The following is a 23,834-nucleotide window of genomic DNA, read 5'->3' as shown; positions in this document are numbered from 1 at the left end:
AGTACTTCTCCACGGTTGATTTTCATTATTAAAGAATAACATTTGCTTCTGAGGAACAAAAAAAAAAAAAGATTAGCATGTTTAACTTACATTCTCTTCCAAATATTATAACCGCCTTTGTAAATATTTATGTCATCACCATTTATGACTTAATAACATAACGTTTAAATTTATTACAAATCGGTTCATGTTGTGGTTATTACCTAACTAGCATATATTTTCATGATTTCCCCTCTGACTTGCCAAGTCAGTTGAATTGTAATTGAAAAGGTTTTTCATGTTCTGATGAAATTGTTTGGGAGGAAAAGTGTTAGTGGAATGAGATGGAAAATGCCATATTTCTGAATGAAAGATGTTTTGAAACCCAGAGATATGTTGAGCCAGTTTTAAGCAACACACTGAGATGAAAGGTTCACTTTAATCTAAAATAATTTTTTTTAAAAAAATGTTTGTTTTCATTCACTTTTCCTGTTCCTCTGGCTGTTTTTCAAATGAGTGTCTATAGACACAGTAAACAGTCCAGAGGGAGAAATCTGTGGAAAGGCCTCTCTTGCCCAATGCCATGATGAGGTCTCTCTGGTTCGCTGCTGACCGACTCATAAATCTAACCTGCAAAATACTGAGCGGTTGTGAACCTTTTCCGAGGTTTCTGAGAAACATTTGTGTTGTTTCCTGACTTGTTCCCCTCAGCCCACACCGACAGTGGCGATGGACACAGTGAACTTGTTATTGAAAAGGTGTCAAAAGAGGATTCGGGCACTTACGTGTGCACTGCAGAGAACAGCGTGGGTTTTGTGAAGGCGATCGGATTTGTTTATGTGAAAGGTAGGGAAAAGCACTCCATTTTTTATTTGTACTTGATCTGTAATGAATGGTTTCTGTTTTGTTTCCCTCTTATGTAGTAATAAAATATAGTTTGTTTATTAACCCATTCAGTTCAGTTTCTCAGATGTGCAAATTCATGAGAAAAATATGCATATATCACTTGGGAAAGAAGTAAAGAAAGAGATCATTCCGCACCATGGAATCACCCCCTGAGAATATTAGAATTGACAAAATTATATGGTGTTGAGCATGGAAAACCCATGAAGTTTTTTTTTTTAAGTGACTTTCCCCCCAGTTTACTAAATTATCTTCCTAAATGGGTCAATAATCACAAAGAAAGCATCAGCACCTACTTTGAGTCTGAGCCTGTTCGATGATGTTTTCCAGAACCTCCAGTCTTCAAAGGTGATTACCCTTCTAACTGGATTGAACCTCTTGGTGGGAATGCAATCCTGAATTGTGAGGTGAAGGGAGACCCTGCCCCAACCATCCAGTGGAGCAGAAAGGGTGTGGATATTGCAGGTAGCCACCGAATCCAACAGCTAGGCAACGGCTCCCTGGCCATCTACGGCACTGTGGTAAGTTACATCGAAATTGTTGCACGCTTAAAGTTCTACAGCCAGTTCTCCTGTGTAAGTAACACAGATGAGAAGTGTTTTTTTCATTCCTATTTAACTCATAAAATCTGAACCACTGAGTTCTCTTTTGCATTTTTTACCTTTCATTTTTTGAAATTGATCTTTGGTACATAAAAACAATAATGTACATATAGTGGGACACCATAAGATATTTTGATATACATATACATTATATAATGTTTAAATCAGATTAAACATTTTGATCTCTCCAAACGCTTCACATTTCTTATGGTTAAAACATTCAAAATCATTTTTTTCTAGCTTTTGGAAACATACACTACGTTATATATGGAAACACTGCTGTGCACTAGCACAGTGGAAGTCCTTGCTCCCATCTAACTATCTTAGTACCCAGTGATGAACCTTTCTGCAGCCCTCTGTCTGCCCTAATCTCCCCATCCTCTGCTCAGCACCAATCTATTCTCAACTTCTATGAGATTAACTTTTTATATTCCACATATGAGTCCTATCAACCAGCACTTGTTTCTGTGTCTGGCTTAAAATAACATCTGTAGTTCCCTCCAGGTGGTCACAGATAAAAAAAAAAAAAAAAGGATGTCATCTTGTTATGTCTGAATAGCATTCCATTGTCTGTGTGCTCACATTCACTTTATCCATTCATCAGCTGGGTTCTTTTTAAAAAACTGAGACAATATTTGTGATGGATATTTTTCAGTCCTTTCAAGTAAGTACATGCACATCTGTTTTACAACAAGGAAACAGATAGTTACAAGTACGTTATAGGGTAGATGTTGATAATAAACTGACAACTATATCAGGCTTTCCCAAAACTTCAGCAATTAGGGAAATGAGTGTACTTGCGGTTATTGTTCTAATTTGGGGGCCAAGAGACCCTAAAGTGAAGTATTTCCTTGAAAAATTCCTTAACTAGAATACATATGGTTAATTTGTTAACTCATGTTTTATGAACCCACTTAGATGCTTCGCTTGTTTAACTGATTGAAATAATAATTAAAATACATTAACTAATCACCTGTTCCAGTGGCCCATCCTCAGACTTTATTTTGCTTGCTTTTACTTCACCATGAGAGATTATTTGTAGTTTGAGTTGATGTCACACTAAGAAATCTCAGTCTTTTTCATTTGTATTTTCTCCCCTTTTCCTTGATCCAAATATTACTTTCTGAATTCTGTATATTTCTTCTAATGCCAATGTTAATATGAATACTAATTTGATTAACATACAACTTCAGATCTTTTTCTTAAAGAGAGGTAACTTTTTTATATAACTATTTTATTCATTTTTATGTTTTTTTGTGATGCTGAGGTTCGAACCCTCACACATGCAAGGCAAGCGCTCTACCACTGAGCCACAACCCCAACCTCAGATTCTTAAATATGTATCTTCCATCCTGAAACTCTTCCATGTTCTGTTTCCAGCTACCTACTAGAAACTTCTATTTGGATAGTACATTGAAACCTCTAATTAAAAACATATGTGGTATAGAAAATAAATACTATATGAATTTTACTTATTTTCTATACCACATATGTGTAACTTGTGGCTTCCATGCTATAATTTATTTCTTTAAGTAGATTAGTTTTGTTTGTTTGTTTTGCTTTGCTTTGTCTTCTAAATTTCAAACTCCCTAGATGGAGACCTGACTTAATATAATGGAGGTTGCTAACAATATAAAGTACTCTTTATTTGTTGCTATGCACTAATTACTTTAATGCTTTTTAAGGTATTCGTAAGAATAAAATTGACACTTTGATTTAGTAAGACAATTTTAAATAGTGGTTATAAAATAATGTTACTTTTGCTTTGATTTCCTATCAGTCATTATTCTTGGAGATTGACAATAGGCTGTTAGGCTATTTTGAAAAAGTTTATTTAGACTTTAAATATCTTTTTCTACCTCCACCCATTTCCCTTTTTTCCCTCTCTGTTTCTATTTCCATTCAAATGTTTTATCAAAAATGAAATTTCAAATAAACTAGCATTGTGGTGAAAAGAGTGACTTGCGCTTTTCTGTAGGCTCACATTTTTTATGAAAATACTGCTTATTTCCATAGAATGAAGATGCTGGTGACTATACATGTGTAGCTACCAATGAAGCTGGGGTGGTAGAGCGCAGCATGAGTCTGACTCTGCAAAGTAAGCTGCTTAATTAAACCCTAATTCATACTCAAAGAAAGGTTGCCTAATGAAGAGTGTTCCTTTTCTTTAATTTTACAGCAAGTCCATTTGGTCTAGCTCAGTGTGCCTACCTTAGATTTCTCCTGACGATCCTGCTATTGTCATTGAACATAAACTGATCTACTTTTGCCCAGATGCTGTTCTTATTTTACCTAACATACACAGTATAAAATGCATTGACTGGTGGCACAGCCTTTTTTACAACAGATTCAGTGGAGTACCCTTCCTGTGGTTCACCACAGTTCTTACAGCGTGCTTACAAAGATGGCACTTTTAAAAATATTTCTTAAAACTAGAGACTAACGTAAATGAGCTCAGAAGTGCTCCAGCTGGGTTGCCATCATCTTCCATGAAATAACTGTGCTCTGGGTGGAATCCCCGTGCTCTTCATGGAGCCCTGTAGTGAAAGCAATCAAAAAATGGAGATTTCATTAGAAAACCATAGAAGTTTCCAGGGGCCCACTGCACAGTCTACAGAACCATACCGAGAGCAGACCTGAAGACAAAATCATTGGACTGGGAATTTAAGCAAACCAACTTATTTTGTAGATAGACTCAGTATTTAACAGATTGAATTTATATTGTCTTCATTCACTTGTGAGAGATTCTCTAGACTAGTATTTCGTAACCAAACTAGTTCTGTAAGACTTGAATCCATCATAGGTATTTAACAGATATCGAAGGCAATGTTTAACTAAAGGACATATATGTCAAATGATAATCTCATGGTGTGTTATTGGATAGCATTCCATGGTCAAATTAGCCTGAGGGGGAAAAATGGATTTTTAAAAGTCTATTTATTTATTAAATACATAAAGAACACTACTGTGTGCCCTGCCTTGCTTAGGCATACCAGGTTTCTTTTCTGTACATCTTTCCAGCAATGTTAATATGCTGATGTAAATTATGAGTCACCAAGACAAGAATATAATAGGCCACATTTTCCATATAAATGTCGTTCCCCTGGCTTCCCTTGGCTCTTTGGCTCTTTGTGGGGTGAATATAAATAGGGTATGACACCATTAGTCCCCGCTAGGTGGGTGCTCTACTGACCCAGTAAGGCTGAGTTAGATCAGCTCATCTCTGTACTGACTGGAAACAAGTGGAGCATATCACAAAGCCACAAATACAATTCAGCTCAAATTAAGATTGAACCACCAGAAGCAATGTGTTCATTTGGATAAAATGCTCGTATATGATTGATAATTATGTGAATGATGGAATTATTGTAACCTTGAAAGATGTACATGTGGAATTTTATTTCTATGTCAATTGATTGCTTTATGGAGCAATCAGAAATGTTCAAATATGGAATCTAAATGAGGATGCTGAGTTTTGTTTGGTACTTTCTTTAGCTATAATAATATGAACAGATGAACTTATTTAGTCATTTTGTAGTCACTTAGTGTTGAGTGACAAATTTGAGGTATTTACATTATTCAATAGCAGTGGCTCAAAGTCATAATATAATCTCAATACTAGAAGGGAAATAAAATTATTGGTCCTTAAAGTTTGTAGAGTGAGGTTAACGTAATCATCCGTTAAGGGCACATGACTGGAATGATGTGGGGCATGTGTACATATAATGCACTATAGGACACATGACTGAGAGTCCAACTTCATGTGAGGGAATTATTTTTATAAAACACATGTTAGTTATCCCTTTTCAGCATATTAATATCATATCAAAATACATTGTACTTCTGTTTTGTTATTATGTTCTGTTCATTGCAGTTAACACTTCTCAACCTAAAAGAAGACTTTGGTCTTAACCACGGTCTGAAACCTTGTATGCTACTATTCTCCAGGTGGATCATCCTTTCTAGTCTCCTGATTGTCTAAATCTATCTTCATGTTGTGTCTTCCTCTCCCACATAATTGGGCTTCCCCCCACACCAGGGATTGAACTCAGGGGCACTAACCACTGAGTCACATCCCCAGCCCTATTTTGTATTTTATTTAGAGACAGGGTCTCGCTGAGTTGCAATGGTTTCTTTGTTTGGCCCTCTTTTTAATCATGCTAGACACTCTTCTGAAACTACTCATGAAAGACTCACAAATCTATAATCCTTTCCCACATCTCTATTCTGAGGTTTAGATGTGAATATCCACCCGGCATCTCTAGATGAATGTCTCACAGACATCTCGACCTCAACAGTCCTGGATGGATCTAGTCATCATTTACCCCTAACTGCCCCCAACACATTTCTGTATTCTATGAATTGTCTAAACAGACACCCTGTTGTCCAAATCAATACCCGAGAGTCATCAATTCTGAATTTTCAACATTTCTTCCTTTTCCTTTCCATGTCCAGTGGAAAGCTTTGGTTTGACATATTGTTACTGTGGTTTATGCTCCCATATTAGCATATATTCTATAGTATACTATAACACTGGTAAATAATTAATTACTTATCTGTCTTATTAGTGGGATATTAGCTCCTTGAGCTAGAAATAATAATTAACTCTGTATTCTCAGCACCTAGCACAATGCCTAGAAAATAGTAAGCTCTCCATTCACATTTATTGAACAAATGAACAATGACCGGTGATGAAGATTGAGTTAATAAGTACTCTACCTGAAAAACAACTGAAGGAAAGACATGAATATTCATGTAAGGCATAGACAACAACAGCAATAGTAACTATGATTATTGTGTGCTTACTCTGTTTAAAATTTATGCTTAGTCATCTTAATTGACTCTAACAGCAATCTTCTAAAGTAGGCACAAATTTTAAGGACAGAGACTCACAGAGTAGTGAGGGATCACAGCAAAAGTTGAATTAGAAAGCATCACTGAAGAGTCCATGCTCTAGGCTAACCCACTTGAGGATTTTAAATTCTTGACACTTAAAAAAAAAAATAGGAGTTTGAGAATTTTTGATTGTCAGTTAAATCTGCAACCTTAGGCTTGGGAAGCAACAGTGTTTTATCAATGAATCAGCCTAATTTTTTTCCTAATAATGTTACCAAGTTGTCTATGATGAAATGTTAACAGTATGTACTTTACACAGGTCCTCCTGTTATTACTCTTGAACCAGTGGAAACAATTATTAATGCTGGTGGCAAAGTCACATTAGATTGTCAGGCAACTGGAGAACCTCATCCAACTGTTACATGGTCCAGACAAGGGCACACCATCCCCTGGGATGATCGAATTAGTGTGTTACCCAACAACTCATTACATATTGCAGCCGCTCAGAAAGAAGATACTTCTGAATATGAATGTGTTGCTCGTAACTTAATGGGTTCTGTGCTTGTCAGAGTGCCTATCGTAGTCCAGGGTGAGTATGACCAGAGGGATATTCATATTAAACAGTACCTGCAGCAACTCAAATCATAAAAATTATCATGCATCTTAATCTGAATCTCTTTAATGGTAAGACATTTCTAGATGGGCATAGAACAAAAATCACATTACAGTTTAAGACTGAAGAGAATAAAACTATACATATTATTTCAAAATGCCAAGTGAACGATTCAAAAAAATCCCAAACTAAATTTTTTATTCAAAACTTAGTCAAATAGATTCTCAGAAGTCAATATTGATTGTATATTTTAGAATGATACATTACCTTTTGGGTAAAAAGTAAACAGTATATAAACATCATGGTCTCTAACTTCCAGCAGCTCAGACCTGAGAGAGAATGCTAATGAATTGAAGTTCTTCTCTCACTTCTAGATATTAGCTTTACCTTAAAGGAAAGCTTCCATAAGCCATTCTTCAACAATCATAGATTCAGCTCAGCACCCAGTATACAACTTAATTGAAGTCTGATTTACAATTCTGGATGTAAAAACGCTGAGACAAAGTTCAATGTTTTGCTTACAGTTCATGGTGGATTTTCCCCATGGTCTGCCTGGAGATCCTGCAGCGTCACCTGTGGAAAAGGCATTCAGAAGAGGAGTCGACTCTGCAACAACCCCCTTCCAGCCAATGGTGGGAAGTCGTGCCAAGGGTCAGATTCAGAAATGCGAAATTGTCAAAATAGGCCATGTCCAGGTACAGTTCTGCCTTCAGTTGATAGGCATGTGCTTAATAGATACGACTTCCATTCTCTGCCTGTAGACTACCTCAGTATAATAAGCATTTTAATTGAAATGTAACTCATGGCATAATGGTTCACCTTTGTGCAGTGGATGGTCACTGGTCAGAATGGAGTCTCTGGGAAGAATGCACAAAGAACTGTGGACGTGGCAACCGAACGAGGACCAGGACTTGCAATAACCCATCAGCTCAGCACGGTGGGCGTCCATGTGAGGGGAATGCTATGGAAATAATTATGTGTAACATTAAGCCTTGCCCAGGTAATAATCCATCAGTAATATTAGGATAACCCAAACTCTTACATTTGAATTTCTATAAAAGCATTACAGTCTCCTTTTTGTGCAAAGATATTATGACCTTCACCTTTGAGAACAAATTTTATGCTCTCTGTTCTTGGTTCTGGTTCATGGATAAACTTGTGAAGGACATTAATCAATGTTAAGTAAAATATCTGATTTAATGGAATGTGAAAAAGGCTCTTCACTGTGGTGTACTTTTTAATCATGTAGAGCAAACTTAAATATTTACAAAGTCATAAAACCTTAGAGCCGATGAGGACTTTGGGTAGCGTCTATTCCAAGCATCCATTTGAGGTGAGAATAGTGAGCCTAGAGAGGTCAAAGCCTTCCTTAGAAACACACAATTGGTGAGGGATAAAATTCTAGTAACTCCCATTCACTAATACCCGGAACATGATAGGCCCATGCTAGGTACTTTCTGTGCAGGTTGTTATTGACTTGGTATTTCAGGGCTCTTTCTGATTGAAGTGACAGAAATCAAACTAACTTCAGGAGAAAACTCTTCTTTCAGGGATGATTGAATGCAAGGAGTTAGCTAATGGTTTTATTAGTGTGTTTTCCATCTCTCCTCTCTGCTTTCCTCTCTTTGGCTTTATTCTTCAAAATACTCTTTCCATGGGTGGGAAAAAAAAAAAACTGTTGGCAGCTATTGGCTCATAGAGTTTTGGATCTAAAGTCTCAGAGAAAGAGTTCCTCAGTCTCTCAGAATTCATATCAGCCTCGGAGGAAGAAACCTGTTTGTGACTGGTTTCGTCACATGCTCATGTATGAACTCAACTGAGTTCAGAAGGATATTCTGATAAGCAGCTTGGTGACATGGCCCTCCACCTAGCATCCTCCACCTTGTCCGGCTGCCAGAGAGAAATCACATGGAATACAGGGGAGGCTGTTCATTCTTTCATTCATCTAGTCAATATGTATTTACTGAGCACCTGCTCTGTGTTCAGGTACTGTTCTAATTGCTAGAATTAGAACTATAGATAGACAGTATCATTCAAATATTGAAAGTATCATGAACAAACTCAAGGAGTTGAAGTGAGGGATCACAATGGAGAAATACTCCGTAGCTGGGATGGTCAAAAGGGATATGGACTAATCCAAAGGAGACAGGTATCCAGCATGTTGGGTACTGCATTCTATTTTTTTTTTTTTTTTGACAATAAGGAAAGATTCAAAAAGTAACGTTAAGTAATTTGTTAAGGTTGCAAAAAACACGGAATATAGCATTATGTTATAAAGTAAAAAGGGCCAGAAATACCTGATTAGAGAAATTTTTTTACTGTTTTTCGGCCATAACTATATAATGAAAAACTAAATTGTATTTGTAAATATGCTAAAATACAGGTCAGCTTTTTCTCTTGGGATTGAGTAGCTAGCTTCCCCTTCTCACCAATGCACAGATAGCCTAAGACTGTCTTCTCATTTTGTGTGTGTGTGGGGGGGGGGTGTAAAAATCTTAAGAGCATAAGAGGTTTGCTTTTAGTGTGAATTTATTTTCAACAATGTCAAACTTAAAGGAAAGCTGAAACAATAGCATAAAGAACTACTATGTTACTCTTACCCAGATTCACCGATTATGTGTATTTTCCTAAAATAACGCTGTTCTCTTTCGTAGGCTTAGTAAAGTTATCAAAATTGGTAAATGTAACACAGATGCAAGAATATTATTTAATATCATTATCTCTTCCCATTATCCAAGCCATAGTACACATTCTAATATTGCCAGTTGTTTCAGCAAAGTCCTCATCACTCTTTTCTTCTTGTTTCTACTCTAAGATCCAATCCAGGATCACACTTACATATTTGTCTTGTCTCTTTAGTCTTTTTTAACTGGAACAATTCCTATCTCTCGTTGTGTTTCATGACCTTGATAATTTTGAAGTGTACGAGCCAATCATGACGATGAGGAGGAGGACGATGATGCAGTACTAGGGATTGAACCCAGGACCTCATGCATGCTAGGCAATGGCTCTACCACTGAGCTATATACCTAGCCCTTTTTGAAATAAAATTTTAAATTGCCCAAGTTGCTCAGAGTGATGTCGGATTTACCATCCTCCTAGTTCAGCCTCCTGAGTAGCTGGGATTGCAGGTATGCACCACCATACCAGGGGTTAGGCTCATCATTTTATAGAACAGTTTTAACTTGGATTTGTCTGATAATTCCTCATGACTACATTTTGGTAAGGACACCATAGAAGTGGTTTTGTGTCCTCCTTTCAGAAAGCATATGATGTCATTTCGCCCTGACTGGCTTTGCTCCTTGTTCAAGGTGGTGCCTGCTGCTATATAGTCACTACTTTTACCTTTATAACTAAAAAGTACGCTTTAGGGAACTTTGAGATCATATATACATGATTTCACCACCACTTTTAGCATTCATTTATGATTCTTATTTGAATCATCATTTCTATGATCTCTTCAAATAGCAATTTTCTAACTCCATCATGTCTTCTGCATCTGTTATTGATTCTGCATTGTAAATAACTTTGTCCTTGTTATTTCTTTATTTCTTGATTATATCAGTAGGAACTTGTATAATTCAGTAGTGATACTCAGATATCATTTAATGGTTTATCATCATTATTACCATTGTTTATCGTGGTGGCTCAAAATATCCTGGGTTCTTTTAGTGGAGGCAAACCTCTTCAGACTAGGTTGAGTGTTCTTTTGAGATGTCCCCATGATTCTTGGAGTACTTTCTTGTGCAAGTAGATATTTCAAACTTGTATTTTTTTCTCCCAGTTAAGAGTATAATATTTTTAAGTTGCCATTCCTCTCTCCAAGAAAAAAATTGATATCATTTGAAGTGGGCAGACTTCACCATTTGCAAATGATTGCATTTTATTTATTTATATATATATATATATATATATATATATATATATATATATATATAGATGAGATATTATATATGCATATAGTTACAGATTTATTAAAGAATGAGCATTTTTCAAGTGTCTTCATGAAAAGTATGAAGAGCTTCGAGCGACAATCAAAATAGCTTATAACTCACACAATTCTTACTGTATGTCCTATACTTTCCAATCACTTTTCCTCTATAAACTCGTTATTTCTCACCCTGCCCCTAATAAGGTAAGCTCTTTTATAGTCCACATATTGCAGATGATGGAACTAGGCACACTGAGGCCAAGTCACTTGTGTGCAGTTGTACAGCCAGAAAGAGCAGAGCAGATCCTCAGACCCTGGATTTCTCCCCCACAGTCCTTGTTCCCAGCTCTGGGCTCAACTGATCTTCCATAATCAGAATTACAACCAAATGGAGCAACAAGTTCAGTTATTATATTTTGCATTTTTCTCATATAGTACTTCCTCTGTAGTTGTATCTTATTGGTTCGTTGTTTTTCTTTTTTCAATATCATCCAGATATCATGATCTTTCATGCCTTTGATGGTTTGTTTTTTTTTTTTAATCATTCCATTCCTATAAAAGAAACATTTCAACCCTACCACATTTTGTGTCATGAAGGTCAGTTCTGGTTAGGGCTTCCTGTACTTTATAAAAATAAAAAATAAAGGACATGAAGGTCCTCATGTGAAAACATCTAGTTATAACCCAACAGATACTAAGTGATAAATGTCATTCATCTATAATCCAATAAAGAAGTCCATCTATGGTTTTATATTGTCAGAGGTTTGAGCTTTGGTTAACCAACAGCTTTGAAAATAGAATATGGTACAATAATTAGAACTGTAGAATTTTTTAAATTATAGTGGACATGTAACTGTTATGAGCATCTACAATCTGACTTAATACAGAAATAATTTCAAATAACATCTGCACCTATTTAAAGACTTTCCTTCTTTCCTTTTATATTCTGTCAGTACTGTCTTAGTGCAAAATCTTGACTAAAATAGAATTCTGTGACTATGTTTGCATGGGTCTACAAAGCATAAATAGTCAACTAATCAAAAAATCAGTTAATTAGGGCTGGGGTTGTGGCTCAATGGCAGAGTGCTTGCCGAACACATGTGAGACACTGGGTTCGATCCTCAGCACCACATAAAAATAAGACAAAAAAGTAGTTTTTTAAAAAAAAATCAGTTATAAAAGATACATTTTAAATTTTTTTCTAAACAAAGCAGATAAATAATGATCTCATTACTTCATTTTCACTTTATTATTTTGTTGTCTCATAGGTTGTGTTCAGAGGTTATTTAAATGCAGACCTTAATGACCCTATTCTGGTTCACTTCTTGGTTAAATGGATGACCAAAGAAAACACCCCCATATCTAGAAAGTTTCTTAATCAAAAACATGACCTGATGCTGACTTCTCCCTACAAGAAGCCATAGTGCTGGTTCTCAGCCTGTGCACCTGGTAGGAAACACAGTTGCTCCCGTCCTTGTGGTCAGATGCTGTAATATGTTAGTTACCAAAAGGAAAGCCTTAATATTACTTCTTGGAAACTACTGGTCAGATTTTGTTTCTGTTGTTAGGAAGCAGGTGAGTGTGTTATTCATAACTTTTAATTCATGAACATTATGTAATGGAGAAAAATTTTCAAAGAGTTCCAACAGTTCACACTACACATTGAATGCTCCCAGTACATGTGTAGGTACGAAGCTGTATCGGGCTTAAAGATGTGGTGTCACAGTCTGGAGGTCCAGATTATCACTGCTGAAATACTCATAGTATCTAGAACCACATCTAGATCTGTTACACACATTGTTTCTAAGTTTCTACCTCATTCTATTTTTCCCTAGAGCACCAAGAGTAGACAAATACTTAGCTAGAGTTTAAACACTCGGGTTGTGTTTATATATGGTAGTGTGATTAAATTTAATAAAATATCCCCATTTGGATAATTTTAAGCATTTATTTTGGCATCAGGTAGGCCTTCTGAATTTCTTTAGATACAAATTCCTCTGAAAATCTAAGCAGAAGGAGAAAATAATATCATCTGTAATGTTTCCTTTGGTTCAGTTTCCATTATTTTAGATTATGAGCTAATCAGTTCATTCCTGAATCTACTTATTTGTATAGTTTTCTTGGGTTTCTCTAAATTTTTAAAATATTTTTTTAGTTGTAGGTGGACACAGTACCTTTATTTTATTTTTATGTGGTGCTGAGGTTCAAACCCAGTGCCTCACATGTGTTAGGCGAGCACTCTACGCTGAGCCACAACCCCAGCGCCTGTTTGTGTTTTTGTTTTGTTATTGTTAACAAACATGGTTCCACGACTTGAAACTCTGTCTCTTGGGGTTTTTGTAGTTCATGGAGTATGGAGTGCTTGGCAGCCGTGGAGTGCATGCAGCGAAAGCTGTGGAAAAGGTACCCAGACAAGAATGAGGCTTTGTAATGACCCACCACCATCGTTTGGTGGATCCTACTGCAATGGAGCAGAAACCCAGATGCAAGTTTGCAATGAAAGACACTGTCCAAGTAAGAGAAATACACTGTTCATACCTTCAGTTAACTAACATCATCTTCTCTAGGTCATGTGCCAGTGATAATCTATTCCCTTTAGACTGTGCCCACAAGGGCATCCCTCAACCTCACATGCCCAGGGTTTAACCTCATCTCCTTTTTAGCCCTATCCTGTTTTGGTGGGAACCAAACTCTTGTGTTTTTCTCTCGATGCAGTCGATGGCAAGTGGACAAGTTGGTCCAGCTGGAGTGCCTGTACCGTGTCCTGTGGAGGAGGTGCTAGACAGAGAACAAGGGACTGCTCTGACCCTGTCCCCCAGTACGGAGGAAGCAAATGTGAAGGGAGTGATATCCAGAGTGATTTTTGCAATAGTGACCCTTGTCCAAGTGAGTGTTGGAAACAGTGAGTCAACATTATACTTTCTTAAAGCTTCATGATGACCTGAATCCCTTTGAATTATAATACGTGTCACTTGGTCCTTCTGCCATTGGTTTAGGATGTCAGGATGTTGTGTGGTTACAGTTCCCTGAATATTACAGCCTGAGCACAACAAGAGCAAGACCCTGTCTCATTTCTGCCTTTCTAGTTCCTGGGATATTTTAAGTACAAGATACAGTAAATAGATATTAAATGGAATTGCAAAATCACTGGAGGATATACCCCATTTCTAGTCAAAGCAACAGCCACACCGTCTGCCTTTGGAAGTTGCCCATTCATAGATTTATGCGTTTGTGTTTCTTAGAGATTTTTTCACATGTTGTGAATGGATGTCATTGTTTAACACTTCTCATTTTTAGAGCTCTGTTTTTATGTCCCATTATTCCATGTTGTAGCCCATGGTAACTGGAGTCCTTGGAGTGGCTGGGGAACGTGCAGCCGGACGTGTAATGGAGGGCAGACGAGGCGATTCCGCACCTGCGATAACCCGCGTCCCTCCAACGGAGGAAGAGCGTGTATGGGGCCAGACACACAGATCCAGAGATGCAGCACAGACATGTGTCCTGGTGAGCTTCTCCACTCCTGACAGTGGAAGGAGGGAAGCATTTTGTTTAGTGCTCATTGTTGCAGCCCCATCATTAAAGTAAATGTTGAATGGGGAGAAACCTCACGTGTAGATTTTAAAGCCCATTTGTTACCGTTAACCATTCTGTTCTTGCTCCCAGTGGATGGAAATTGGGGAAACTGGCAGAGCTGGAGCCACTGTTCTGCCTCTTGTGGAGGAGGTGAAAAGACTCGGAACCGGCTGTGTGACAGTCCACTGCCATCTAAAGGTGGCCGTTCCTGTCCAGGAGATGCTACTCAGGTGTCCAGATGCAATACACAAGCATGTCCAGGTAAGTAACTAGGTTGGATTTGGGTGGGGTCATTGGCAGCACATTTTGTGAAAATCAGAAACAGGTGCCACTCTGAGCCCCCCAGTTTACAAAACAGAGCCAATCCTGAAATGAATAAGTAGAAAAACAGTGTGCTTTCCCCCTAGAAGTGCTTGTGGTTGGGTTTTAGCCTCTGACTGCTGCCTTCCAGGCTTCCTTATAAAAGGCTACAGTTTGCACAGGCCAAATGACAGTCCTGAGCTTGACAAGTCAATGGTGAAGGAGAGTAAAGAAAGTTCTCTTAAGTTTGCTTTAGAAATAAAAGGTCCCTGAAAAATCAAGAAAGCCCAGTTGGCAGAGTGATTTATAGGCAGAGTGAGCGTGGTTCTCGTGAAAAGATTGGTAGGACCTGGGCAAGCTAAGAGAACGAGTGTCCACCAGTCAGCTGCTCTGCATATCAGATGGATTTGGAGGCTCCTGAGACATGACAACAGTCTGGTTTTGGGTGAAGTATTTTGTGGCTCAGGCAACAGGGAAATCTGGACTGGTGCACAGTCGGGGCTACAGAGTCCAGCAGAAGTTCCATGGACCCATCTAGGGGGTAAGAACTAGAAGACAACTGTTGAGTGTAGGGACTCAAGTTTCTCGGTGGGACTAGAGAACTAGGCACATGTGCCACCTACTTTCCTGTCCTTCCTGTTGGATAGGACTGCGGATAAGATCCAAGTTGGCCTACCAGGTTCTAACTGGCCCCTCTCCTTACCCTCTTGCATTAGCCTGAAGCATGGACCCCTTTGCCTCTTTTGGTTTCTCAGATATAGCAGTCCCCACCCCACCCTCTCAAAGGGTCACACATGTCCTTCTCCTGGTTAAGATCTACATTTTCTTTAGATCGCCACTAAGGAAGAATTTTTCTTCCTTCTCAGACCTCCCAGAGTCGTAGATACCATGAACACAGTACATTTCCACTTCACATTTACTTATGGAATTCCAATGTACATCCATCTCCCCTTTTCATACATAAGCTCTATGGAAGCAAGCATCCTTTTTTCTTTCTTTACTACATTTTTGCCTTCAATACTTGAACAAACTGATGAATTTCTGAATGTGAAGACTGAATCAACCAAAAGAAATGTTTTCTGTCACTAAGAATCAAATGCCTAATTTGATTGTTTTTCTAAAAGTGGAGTTGAACAGCATTTTACTGAGATAACAGTATCTAAAATACCTAGTGGTGGCTTTAAAATGAATTCAGGTAATAGACATCATATAATGAGTATTTATGAACTTCACTACCAGTTTTTCTCCAATGTTTCCTGTCTTGTCAAAGCATAGGATTCACCTAAAAAGTAGCCATTAATCATCTATTTTGTTCTAGTGATCAATAATTTTATTGAACAACAGAAAGAAGACATGAAAAACAACAACAGGTTTTAAGGCCAAGTAGATCATGTCTTTGAATCCTTATTTTACAGCTTTGTAATAATGGGAAAGTTACTCCATGTCTCTGAACATTTTTTTTACAGAATCTGCAAACTGTAGCTATTTAAACCTACCTTAGAGGATGTAGAAAGGATGAAAAGAGTTAACGTGTATTATGTTATTTTTGTGCATGACCTGCTTAGTAAACTCTGATTGTCATCATTAGCAAACACACACTTTATTTTGCTTGTTGGACTGGGTGTTGATTTTCTTTGGCTTCGGAAATAATACTGTGATGTACATAGATTGAAAAGGCCCTAGATTAATGGGGGACAATGGGTGTTACATAAAAAAAGGAATTTTTTAATATACTTTATGCATTTTTATGTGGTGTTGAGGATTGAACTCAGGGCCTCACACATGTGAGGCAAGCACTCTGCCACTGAGCCACAATCCCAGCCCAAGTAGAATGTTTTAAAGCTTATTCATTCCCCTTTTGAGTTCAGATATCATATGACCTCTTTGATGTTTGAGAGAAAATTTGTAGCATCTCTGAGCATTGGCTTTCTTTCCTCCCATGTCATGTTTGTGAAATTGCTTCCTTAATCCAGGAATGTTTTTAATTCCCCCATTAGGTGGGCCCCAGCGAGCCAGAGGAAGCGTTATTGGAACTATTAATGATGTTGAATTTGGAATTGCTTTCCTTAATGCCACAATAACTGACAGCCCCAAATCTAATACTAGAATAATACAAGCCAAAATTACCAATGTGCCCCGTAGTCTTGGTAAGTCTTTCATATACTTCTTTATCAGTTTATTTATATAGTTTTTTTAATTTGTCATTGCTTTATTCACATTTTTTCTCTTAAATGGTTTTGTAAAATTTTTTTATTTTTACATGAGCTCTCATTTTTTGCATTACAATTCCTAATACACTTTTATACCACAATTTATCATTATCTCTCTATACAAGATATGTTGACACCAAATTCACATCTTCATACATGTATTTTGTACAACAATGAGGATCTCCTTCCACCATCCATGTAATTCCCCTTCTCCCTCCCACCCACCCCTCTTCCCTATCTAGAGGTAATCTTCCCACCCCATTTTGAGTCACCCCCCCTTATATCGGAGAGGACATTTGTTTGGGGGGGGGGGATTGGCTAACTTCACTTAGCATAAATGCCATCCATTTCCCTGCAAATGCCATGATCTTATTATTTTTTAGTGTTGAGTCATATTCCATTGTGTATAAATGCCACATTTTTTTTGTCCATTCATCCACTGAAGTACTTCTAAGTTGGCTCCACAGTATATAGTAGCAAAATTCACAATAGCTAAACATTGATGTGGCTGTGACCCTGAAGTATGCTGTTTTTAGGTCCTTTGGATATAGACGGAGAAGAGGAATAGCTGGGTCAAATGGTGGTTCCATTCCTAGCTTTCCAAGGAATCTCCATACAGCTTTCCAAATTGGCTGCACCAATTTGCAGTCCCACCAGCAGTGTATAAGTGTACCTTTTTCCCCGAATCCTCGCCAGTACGTGTTGTTTGTCTTCATACTGGCTGCCATTATTACTGGAGTGACATGGTATAATAAGACACCTATAGCACAAGAATTAAAACCAGGAATCAACAAATGGGATGGATTCAAACTAAAATGTTTTTTCTCAGCAAAAGAATCTGTGAGGTGAATAGGGAGCCTACATCCTGGGAACAAATTTTTACCCCTCACACATCAGATAGAGCGCTAATCTCTAGAGTATACAAAGAGCTCAACAAGATAAGCACCAAAAAAAATAATGATAATCCAATCAATAAATGGGCCAAGGATCTGAACAGACTTCTCAGAAGAGGATATACAATCAACCAACAAATATACAAAAAAATGCTCATCATCTCTAGCAATCAGAAATGAAATTAAAACTAAGATATTTATATAATTTCTAGATTTTGCTACCACTAAATCAGTAGCATAATAGAGGGCTTTTAAAACCCTATTCCAATGGTGAGGTACTTGACATGTTTTTTGTTACTCAGCCTTGTTTACTATTCATCCTTGTGAATAACCTATGAAAATAATAATAATTAACAGTAAATATTTTGCTTTATCTTTTTTCTTTAGGTCCAGCAATGAGAAAGATAGTTTCTATTCTAAATCCCATTTATTGGACAACAGCAAAGGAAATTGGAGAAGCAGTCAATGGCTTTACCCTCACCAACGCAGTCTTCAAAAGAGAAACCCAAGTGGAATTTGCAACTGGTTAGTGTCAACTGAACTCAATAATCCATTACTATAAAAAATGATGGCCATAAAGATTGGTGGTTTAGAAAAATGCATGTTTCCACAGAGTCGTTAAGAAGTTTTTGATGCAATCTCATCATAAATAATATAAATGCAATTTTGTATTTTTGTGTGAATAAATATTAGCATGAGATCTAAAAGAGGTGAGGGGTTCTCAAACAGTATTGTAATTTTTATACAGCTTCTCCAAGGTTGGTCAGCCTCAGTAACAATGACCTTTAAGAGGGAAGGGTGGAGGATGGTCTCTTTAATCAGCATTTAATCATCCCAAAAGACAAGTGGGTCTTTCCGTGGCCATCTGCTTATTAAGATACCATCTTGCTACTCTGAAGCACTGGAAAGAAGCCCTACACCAGACTTGTGTCTTTCCCTTTCAGCCTGGTGAAGCTGACAGCCCATCTCACACAAGTGCTTTGCTATTGCCCATGAGCTTTAAGTGGAGAATTATGCTTCCCATAATCATTATGCTATATTTTTGCCACATAGAGATTTTTAGGAGAAACTCCATTCAGGAAATCTGACTTTTTAATTGGGAAGCTGAATGCCAAGTTCTCTTTGTTGATTCAAGTTTGAACCCCAGCAACATAGCTGAACTGTTCTGTTAGGTAAATCTGCTCTGTGCTTACACAAGCCATATGTGTTCTGCTGTAAGAATGGATGCATTGTAATTCCCAGGAGAAATCTTGCGGATGACTCATATTGCCCGGGGCTTGGATTCTGATGGTGCTTTGCTTCTGGACATCGTGGTGAGTGGCTATGTCCTGCAACTTCAGTCACCTGCAGAAGTCAGCGTGAAGGTAAATGATAAATTTCCTCCACTGTTTGTTAGAGTCTTGGTTGATATCTATAGAAAGAGCAGAGAACTTGTGTCCTTCCCTTACTCACTTTGGAGAGTAAATGTGTAAACCACTGAGGTTATAAATGATTGTTTAAAATCATGGGCAAGCCTTAGAAATTCAGTTTTTATTACCCTGCTTATCAAGATGCCTGCGATGTTGGTTTAAGCCATTTGTTTAATTTTCTTCAAGCAAAGATAATAGTTAATTGTTGCATAAAAATTTGTGTGTAGCATCCATTAAAGAAAAAAATATATTGAGCCATATTGATCTTCAAATTCAAATCATTCTCCTTAGGATTACACAGAGGATTACATTCAGACAGGCCCTGGGCAGCTCTATGCCTACTCAACACGGCTCTTCACCCTCGATGGCATCAGTGTCCCCTATATGTGGAACCACACCGTTTTCTACGATCAAGCACAGGGAAGAATGCCTTTCTTGGTAGAAACGCTTCATGCATCCTCTGTGGAATCTGACTATAACCATTTAGAAGAGACATTGGGTTTCAAGATTCAGGCTTCAATTTCCAAAGGTAATTTTATTAAAAGAAAGTCCATATCTCCATGTCACCTAGTCCTAATAACATCGATGTCTTGAGGCCAGGAGATGTTTGTGTGCAGTTAAGTTATAGACATGAAATGTTTGCGTAACTTTAGCTTTGCACCAAGGCTTCGTGAATACACTTAAAAGCATTCATATTGACCTTGTGTGTGCTTTGCTTTGGGCTGGCTTTCCTAAAACACAGCCAAGTAGATTTTAAATAACAGTGCAAGGAAAAAAAAAACCCAAATAACAGAAAAAGCAAGATTCATCTTTACAAGTTACTCTTGCTTTTAGCAGTTGTCCCCATGACCATTTTCTTCTTCACCATCTATCAGAACTGCTTCGTCAAGTTTTGAGATTATAATCATTGGAAAATATGAGTTCACATTTTTTCAGATAATCACAGATTTGTGAGTAGCGTGGCCACTAACACCTATGGCCCCACAACCCACAGCAGCACTGATACCTCATTTTACTCTTGGGTATAGGCCATTTGGACAAGAGAAGAGCCACTGAAATGGAGGGTTATATTTTTTCAATTATGCCAGAGTTTCTAATCTAACTGCTTTTCTACTATTTTCAGTATACCATATAAATACAAAACTATAACTTGGCAAAGATGTTGGTTATAAAAGAATTTATGCCAGCTGGGACTGAATGGAGGCCTTTGTGTATCTTTAAGGGTCTCATTGGGTGGTCTGGGCATTTTAAGGCTGCTTGGATAATATGAGTCTCTGAATTACCCCCAAATGTAAGCCATTCCTTGCTGACAATGTTCCTTTGAATTTCAAGAATTGTGCACCTGCAATTTGTTTTTTGAGTGACCACCAGGGGGCGAGCTTGCATTCTTGGTGAGTTAGCACAGAATCCTAGAATGAGTTTTCTGATTAAGAAATTACAAAAATTGTCAAAGGTGAATGCTTAGGAAGTTCCATCTGTTATTATTTGTAATAGAAAAATAATCAATAAACATTCTGGAAGTAGACTATAAATATGCAAGTTATGGCACAGATGTAGGATAACTTCCTTAATAATCATTTGAAATAATTTTTAAGAAACATTTAAATCATTTGTTTAGCAACTTTTTGTTGAGGGCAACATGGAGTAAATTTGTGACTTAATAATTGAAAAGCAGGGAACAGTATGATCCAGACCTAGACTGCCTACAGGTGAGTGATTATAAGAAAACCTTTATACTGGCTGAAAACAGATTATCATATCTCTTTCTTACCAATTTTTATAAGGAGTGGAACTAAGGGAACTATTTTTTGTTAGTAAAGCTAAGCAATTATAAATCTCTCTAATTTTTATTTTTTAAAATATTTTGTTGTATTGGGGATGGGACCCATGCAAGAGATTTGCTACTAAGGCACACTCCAAGCTCCTAATGTAATTTAAATATGTATTTATTAAAATGACTGAAAAGAAAAACTACATTTGTAGGCATTCTGTGGTTTGTTTCAAAGTGACCAGATTATAGAGAATTTTATTCTATACCTTTTGAAGTTTTTACTATTATACATTTTTATAATATAAACTAATGTAATTCAAGACAACATATTTAACAATAATATAAAAAGAAACAAGAGGAAAATAATCCATAGTTAGTATATATTTTAATATGAATCTTTGGACAAAGAAGTAGTCATATGCCTGAACCTATATATGTACAATCCTACTGTGATTGAGAGTTTTTTCAGGGGATTACAGAGATGGCCTTAAGCAACTCAGTAACATTTTTAATGAAACAAAGTATAATCAGACATCAATTTCTGTGACAATTGCGTTCCTGGAAAATACATTAAATATTTAAATCACATGAAAAAATGTTTAGTATATGGTACACATGTTCAAAGCTTAGACAATTACAGCCTTCTCATTTTCCTAACAATCTTGCCATACTATCCCACACATTTCAGTATTGTAAAAATCAGCTGAGGGTCTTCCTAGTCAGAATTTTAATATCCTTTTATTGTCATGACAACCGAAGTATCTCATAAAAGAAAACTTCCCAAATGCCACCAAATGAAAGATGGTCTGTCCCAATTGAGACCAAAAATCTAAAGTTACTATCTGGTAATAACTTACTAGGTTTATACGATATGTTATTTTCTATAATTATATCCCCAACACAGCATACTAGTTGGATTAAAGAATGTGTGAATACACAAATGAGTGGAACATAAATTATAATCACCACCCGATTCAGTGGTGGAAAGTCGAACATTCATCTAAGTCTAGCTCCAGTACATTATTAGCTCTTTCATCTTAGGCAATTTATATGACCTCAGTCTCAAATTCTTCATCTGAAAATTGGGCACCGTGACCCTAGGGGAATTGTGAGGTTTAAAAGAAAGCAGTGAATCACGCAATGGTCACTTAGCACATGCTGTAGACATTTCTTTTCCATCCATCCTATTCCCACTCCCTGGGAACACTCAAGAGGAGTTGCATCCTCTTAGGAAAGAGATTATTACTTGTTCCTCTTGATATCTAATTTAAATCTGTTCTATAACAGTATTCTCATTTCCCCTTGCTTCAACTCCACAGGAAAGGACAACATCACATACTGAGTGTTTTCACCCGAAAGATCCACAAAAGGAGAGGGCTCCTTCATGAGGTTCTTCTTTCCACTGACACAGATTTTTCTTTGGGCGGGGATTACCAGGGATTGAACTTAAGGGCACTTGACTCTCGACCACTGAGCCACATCTCTAGCCCTATTTTTGTATTTTATTAGCGACAGGGTCTCACTGAGTTGCTTAGAGCCTCCCTAAATTGCTGAGGCTGGCTTTGAACTTGCAATCCTTCTGCCTCTGCGATTACAGGTGTGTGCCACCACGCCCGGCTTGGTGCAGATTACTTTAAGTTGCTTGAAAACAGCAAGCTTTCCTCCTTCCTAAACACAGCAGAGTAGTGATGTCTAGAAGACAGCACTTTGCCTGGGCTGTGCATAGCGTACACAGTTATGATAAATAAAAAGAATTTGAGATAAAAGAAAATGAAATGAAATTATTTTGACTGACATGAACAACCTAAACAGAAATCTGTTTTCAGCAGCCGCTTGCCACCAGTCTCTGCACAGTGATTCATTTAGTTCTTGGTTGGGAAACAAGGCGAGTTTTCCATTCTTGCTTGTTTCCACCTATTGCATTTGTGTTGTGTGTTCGAGTGTTGCCATATTTCCCAGGGGAGACTGTACTGGAAAGGAAATGGGTCCTACTATTCTAATAACCTGGTTAACTTTGCTCTCCTCTTTCATAGGAGATCGCAGTAACCAGTGCCCTTCTGGATTCGCCTTAGACTCAGTTGGACCTTTTTGTGCTGGTAAGTGTAGGAATAAATAAAGCATTTTTAATTTTATAAAATTGTCACTAATAGGTATATATTAATTAGTGGACATCATCTACCATTTTTCTAGGTTTTTAATCATCACAACAGTTCTATAAATGTCCCATTTGACAGATGAAGAAGTTGAGATGTAGAGAATTAGAATCACTTAGCATCAGGTGGCAGACTAGATCTGAATTTAAATTTTTTTTTTTTTTTTATAAATCCCATGCTTTGTCAGTTTGACGACAATCAACTGTGTCAGGGTTAGTGAGTGACCAAGTACAGAGAGAGCACTGAACTTCGCCTAGTGACTTGGTTGCCATGGGTGCACGATGGAATGATCCAACATAACACCACCAAACCCTAGAACTGCTAGGTGGTGCTACACAGGATTGTGGACCTTTGAATAACCACTGACTTCATCCTACCAAGTCCAGTACAAGAGAATCTCAGGAAAGTGAATAGCTATGTAAATGACTTAAGGGCAATGTAATCCAATCTAATGATGTAAGGGTGGTCTTCAGATTGCCCAAATTTCAGCTTTGCCACTAATGACCTCTGTGACCTTGGGCAATTTACCTAATGTGTTAGGTATTTTCTCACAGCAATGAAAAGTTGCCTAAGAAAATCAACTTAAATGAGTATTGATTTATTTTTCTTCGCAATTTCAGAAGTTCCCAGCTATTGTTTCTGGGCAAAATATCATGGCTGG

General features: G+C 37.4%; 1 protein-coding gene across 2 annotated transcripts in view; it reads left to right on the top strand.

The window, feature by feature from the left end:
* The window catches only part of Hmcn1 (hemicentin 1), a 385,362-nt gene that overhangs the window by 342,113 nt on the left and 19,415 nt on the right, over positions 1-23,834 (top strand). For both annotated transcript variants that reach the window (XM_027934946.2, XM_071600213.1), the window contains 15 exons: positions 691-825; positions 1,213-1,403; positions 3,501-3,582; positions 6,640-6,909; positions 7,458-7,628; positions 7,763-7,933; positions 13,208-13,378; positions 13,580-13,750; positions 14,198-14,368; positions 14,528-14,698; positions 16,735-16,884; positions 18,228-18,365; positions 19,083-19,204; positions 19,541-19,778; positions 23,054-23,116. In XM_027934946.2, the coding sequence (XP_027790747.2) occupies positions 691-825; positions 1,213-1,403; positions 3,501-3,582; positions 6,640-6,909; positions 7,458-7,628; positions 7,763-7,933; positions 13,208-13,378; positions 13,580-13,750; positions 14,198-14,368; positions 14,528-14,698; positions 16,735-16,884; positions 18,228-18,365; positions 19,083-19,204; positions 19,541-19,778; positions 23,054-23,116 (2,415 nt within the window). The remainder of the gene's footprint in view (positions 1-690; positions 826-1,212; positions 1,404-3,500; positions 3,583-6,639; positions 6,910-7,457; positions 7,629-7,762; positions 7,934-13,207; positions 13,379-13,579; positions 13,751-14,197; positions 14,369-14,527; positions 14,699-16,734; positions 16,885-18,227; positions 18,366-19,082; positions 19,205-19,540; positions 19,779-23,053; positions 23,117-23,834) is intronic.

Source organism: Marmota flaviventris, chromosome 12 (assembly GCF_047511675.1).
Source record: "Marmota flaviventris isolate mMarFla1 chromosome 12, mMarFla1.hap1, whole genome shotgun sequence".
Lineage (NCBI taxonomy): Eukaryota > Metazoa > Chordata > Mammalia > Rodentia > Sciuridae > Marmota > Marmota flaviventris.
This window is presented reverse-complemented; position numbering and strand designations above follow the sequence as displayed.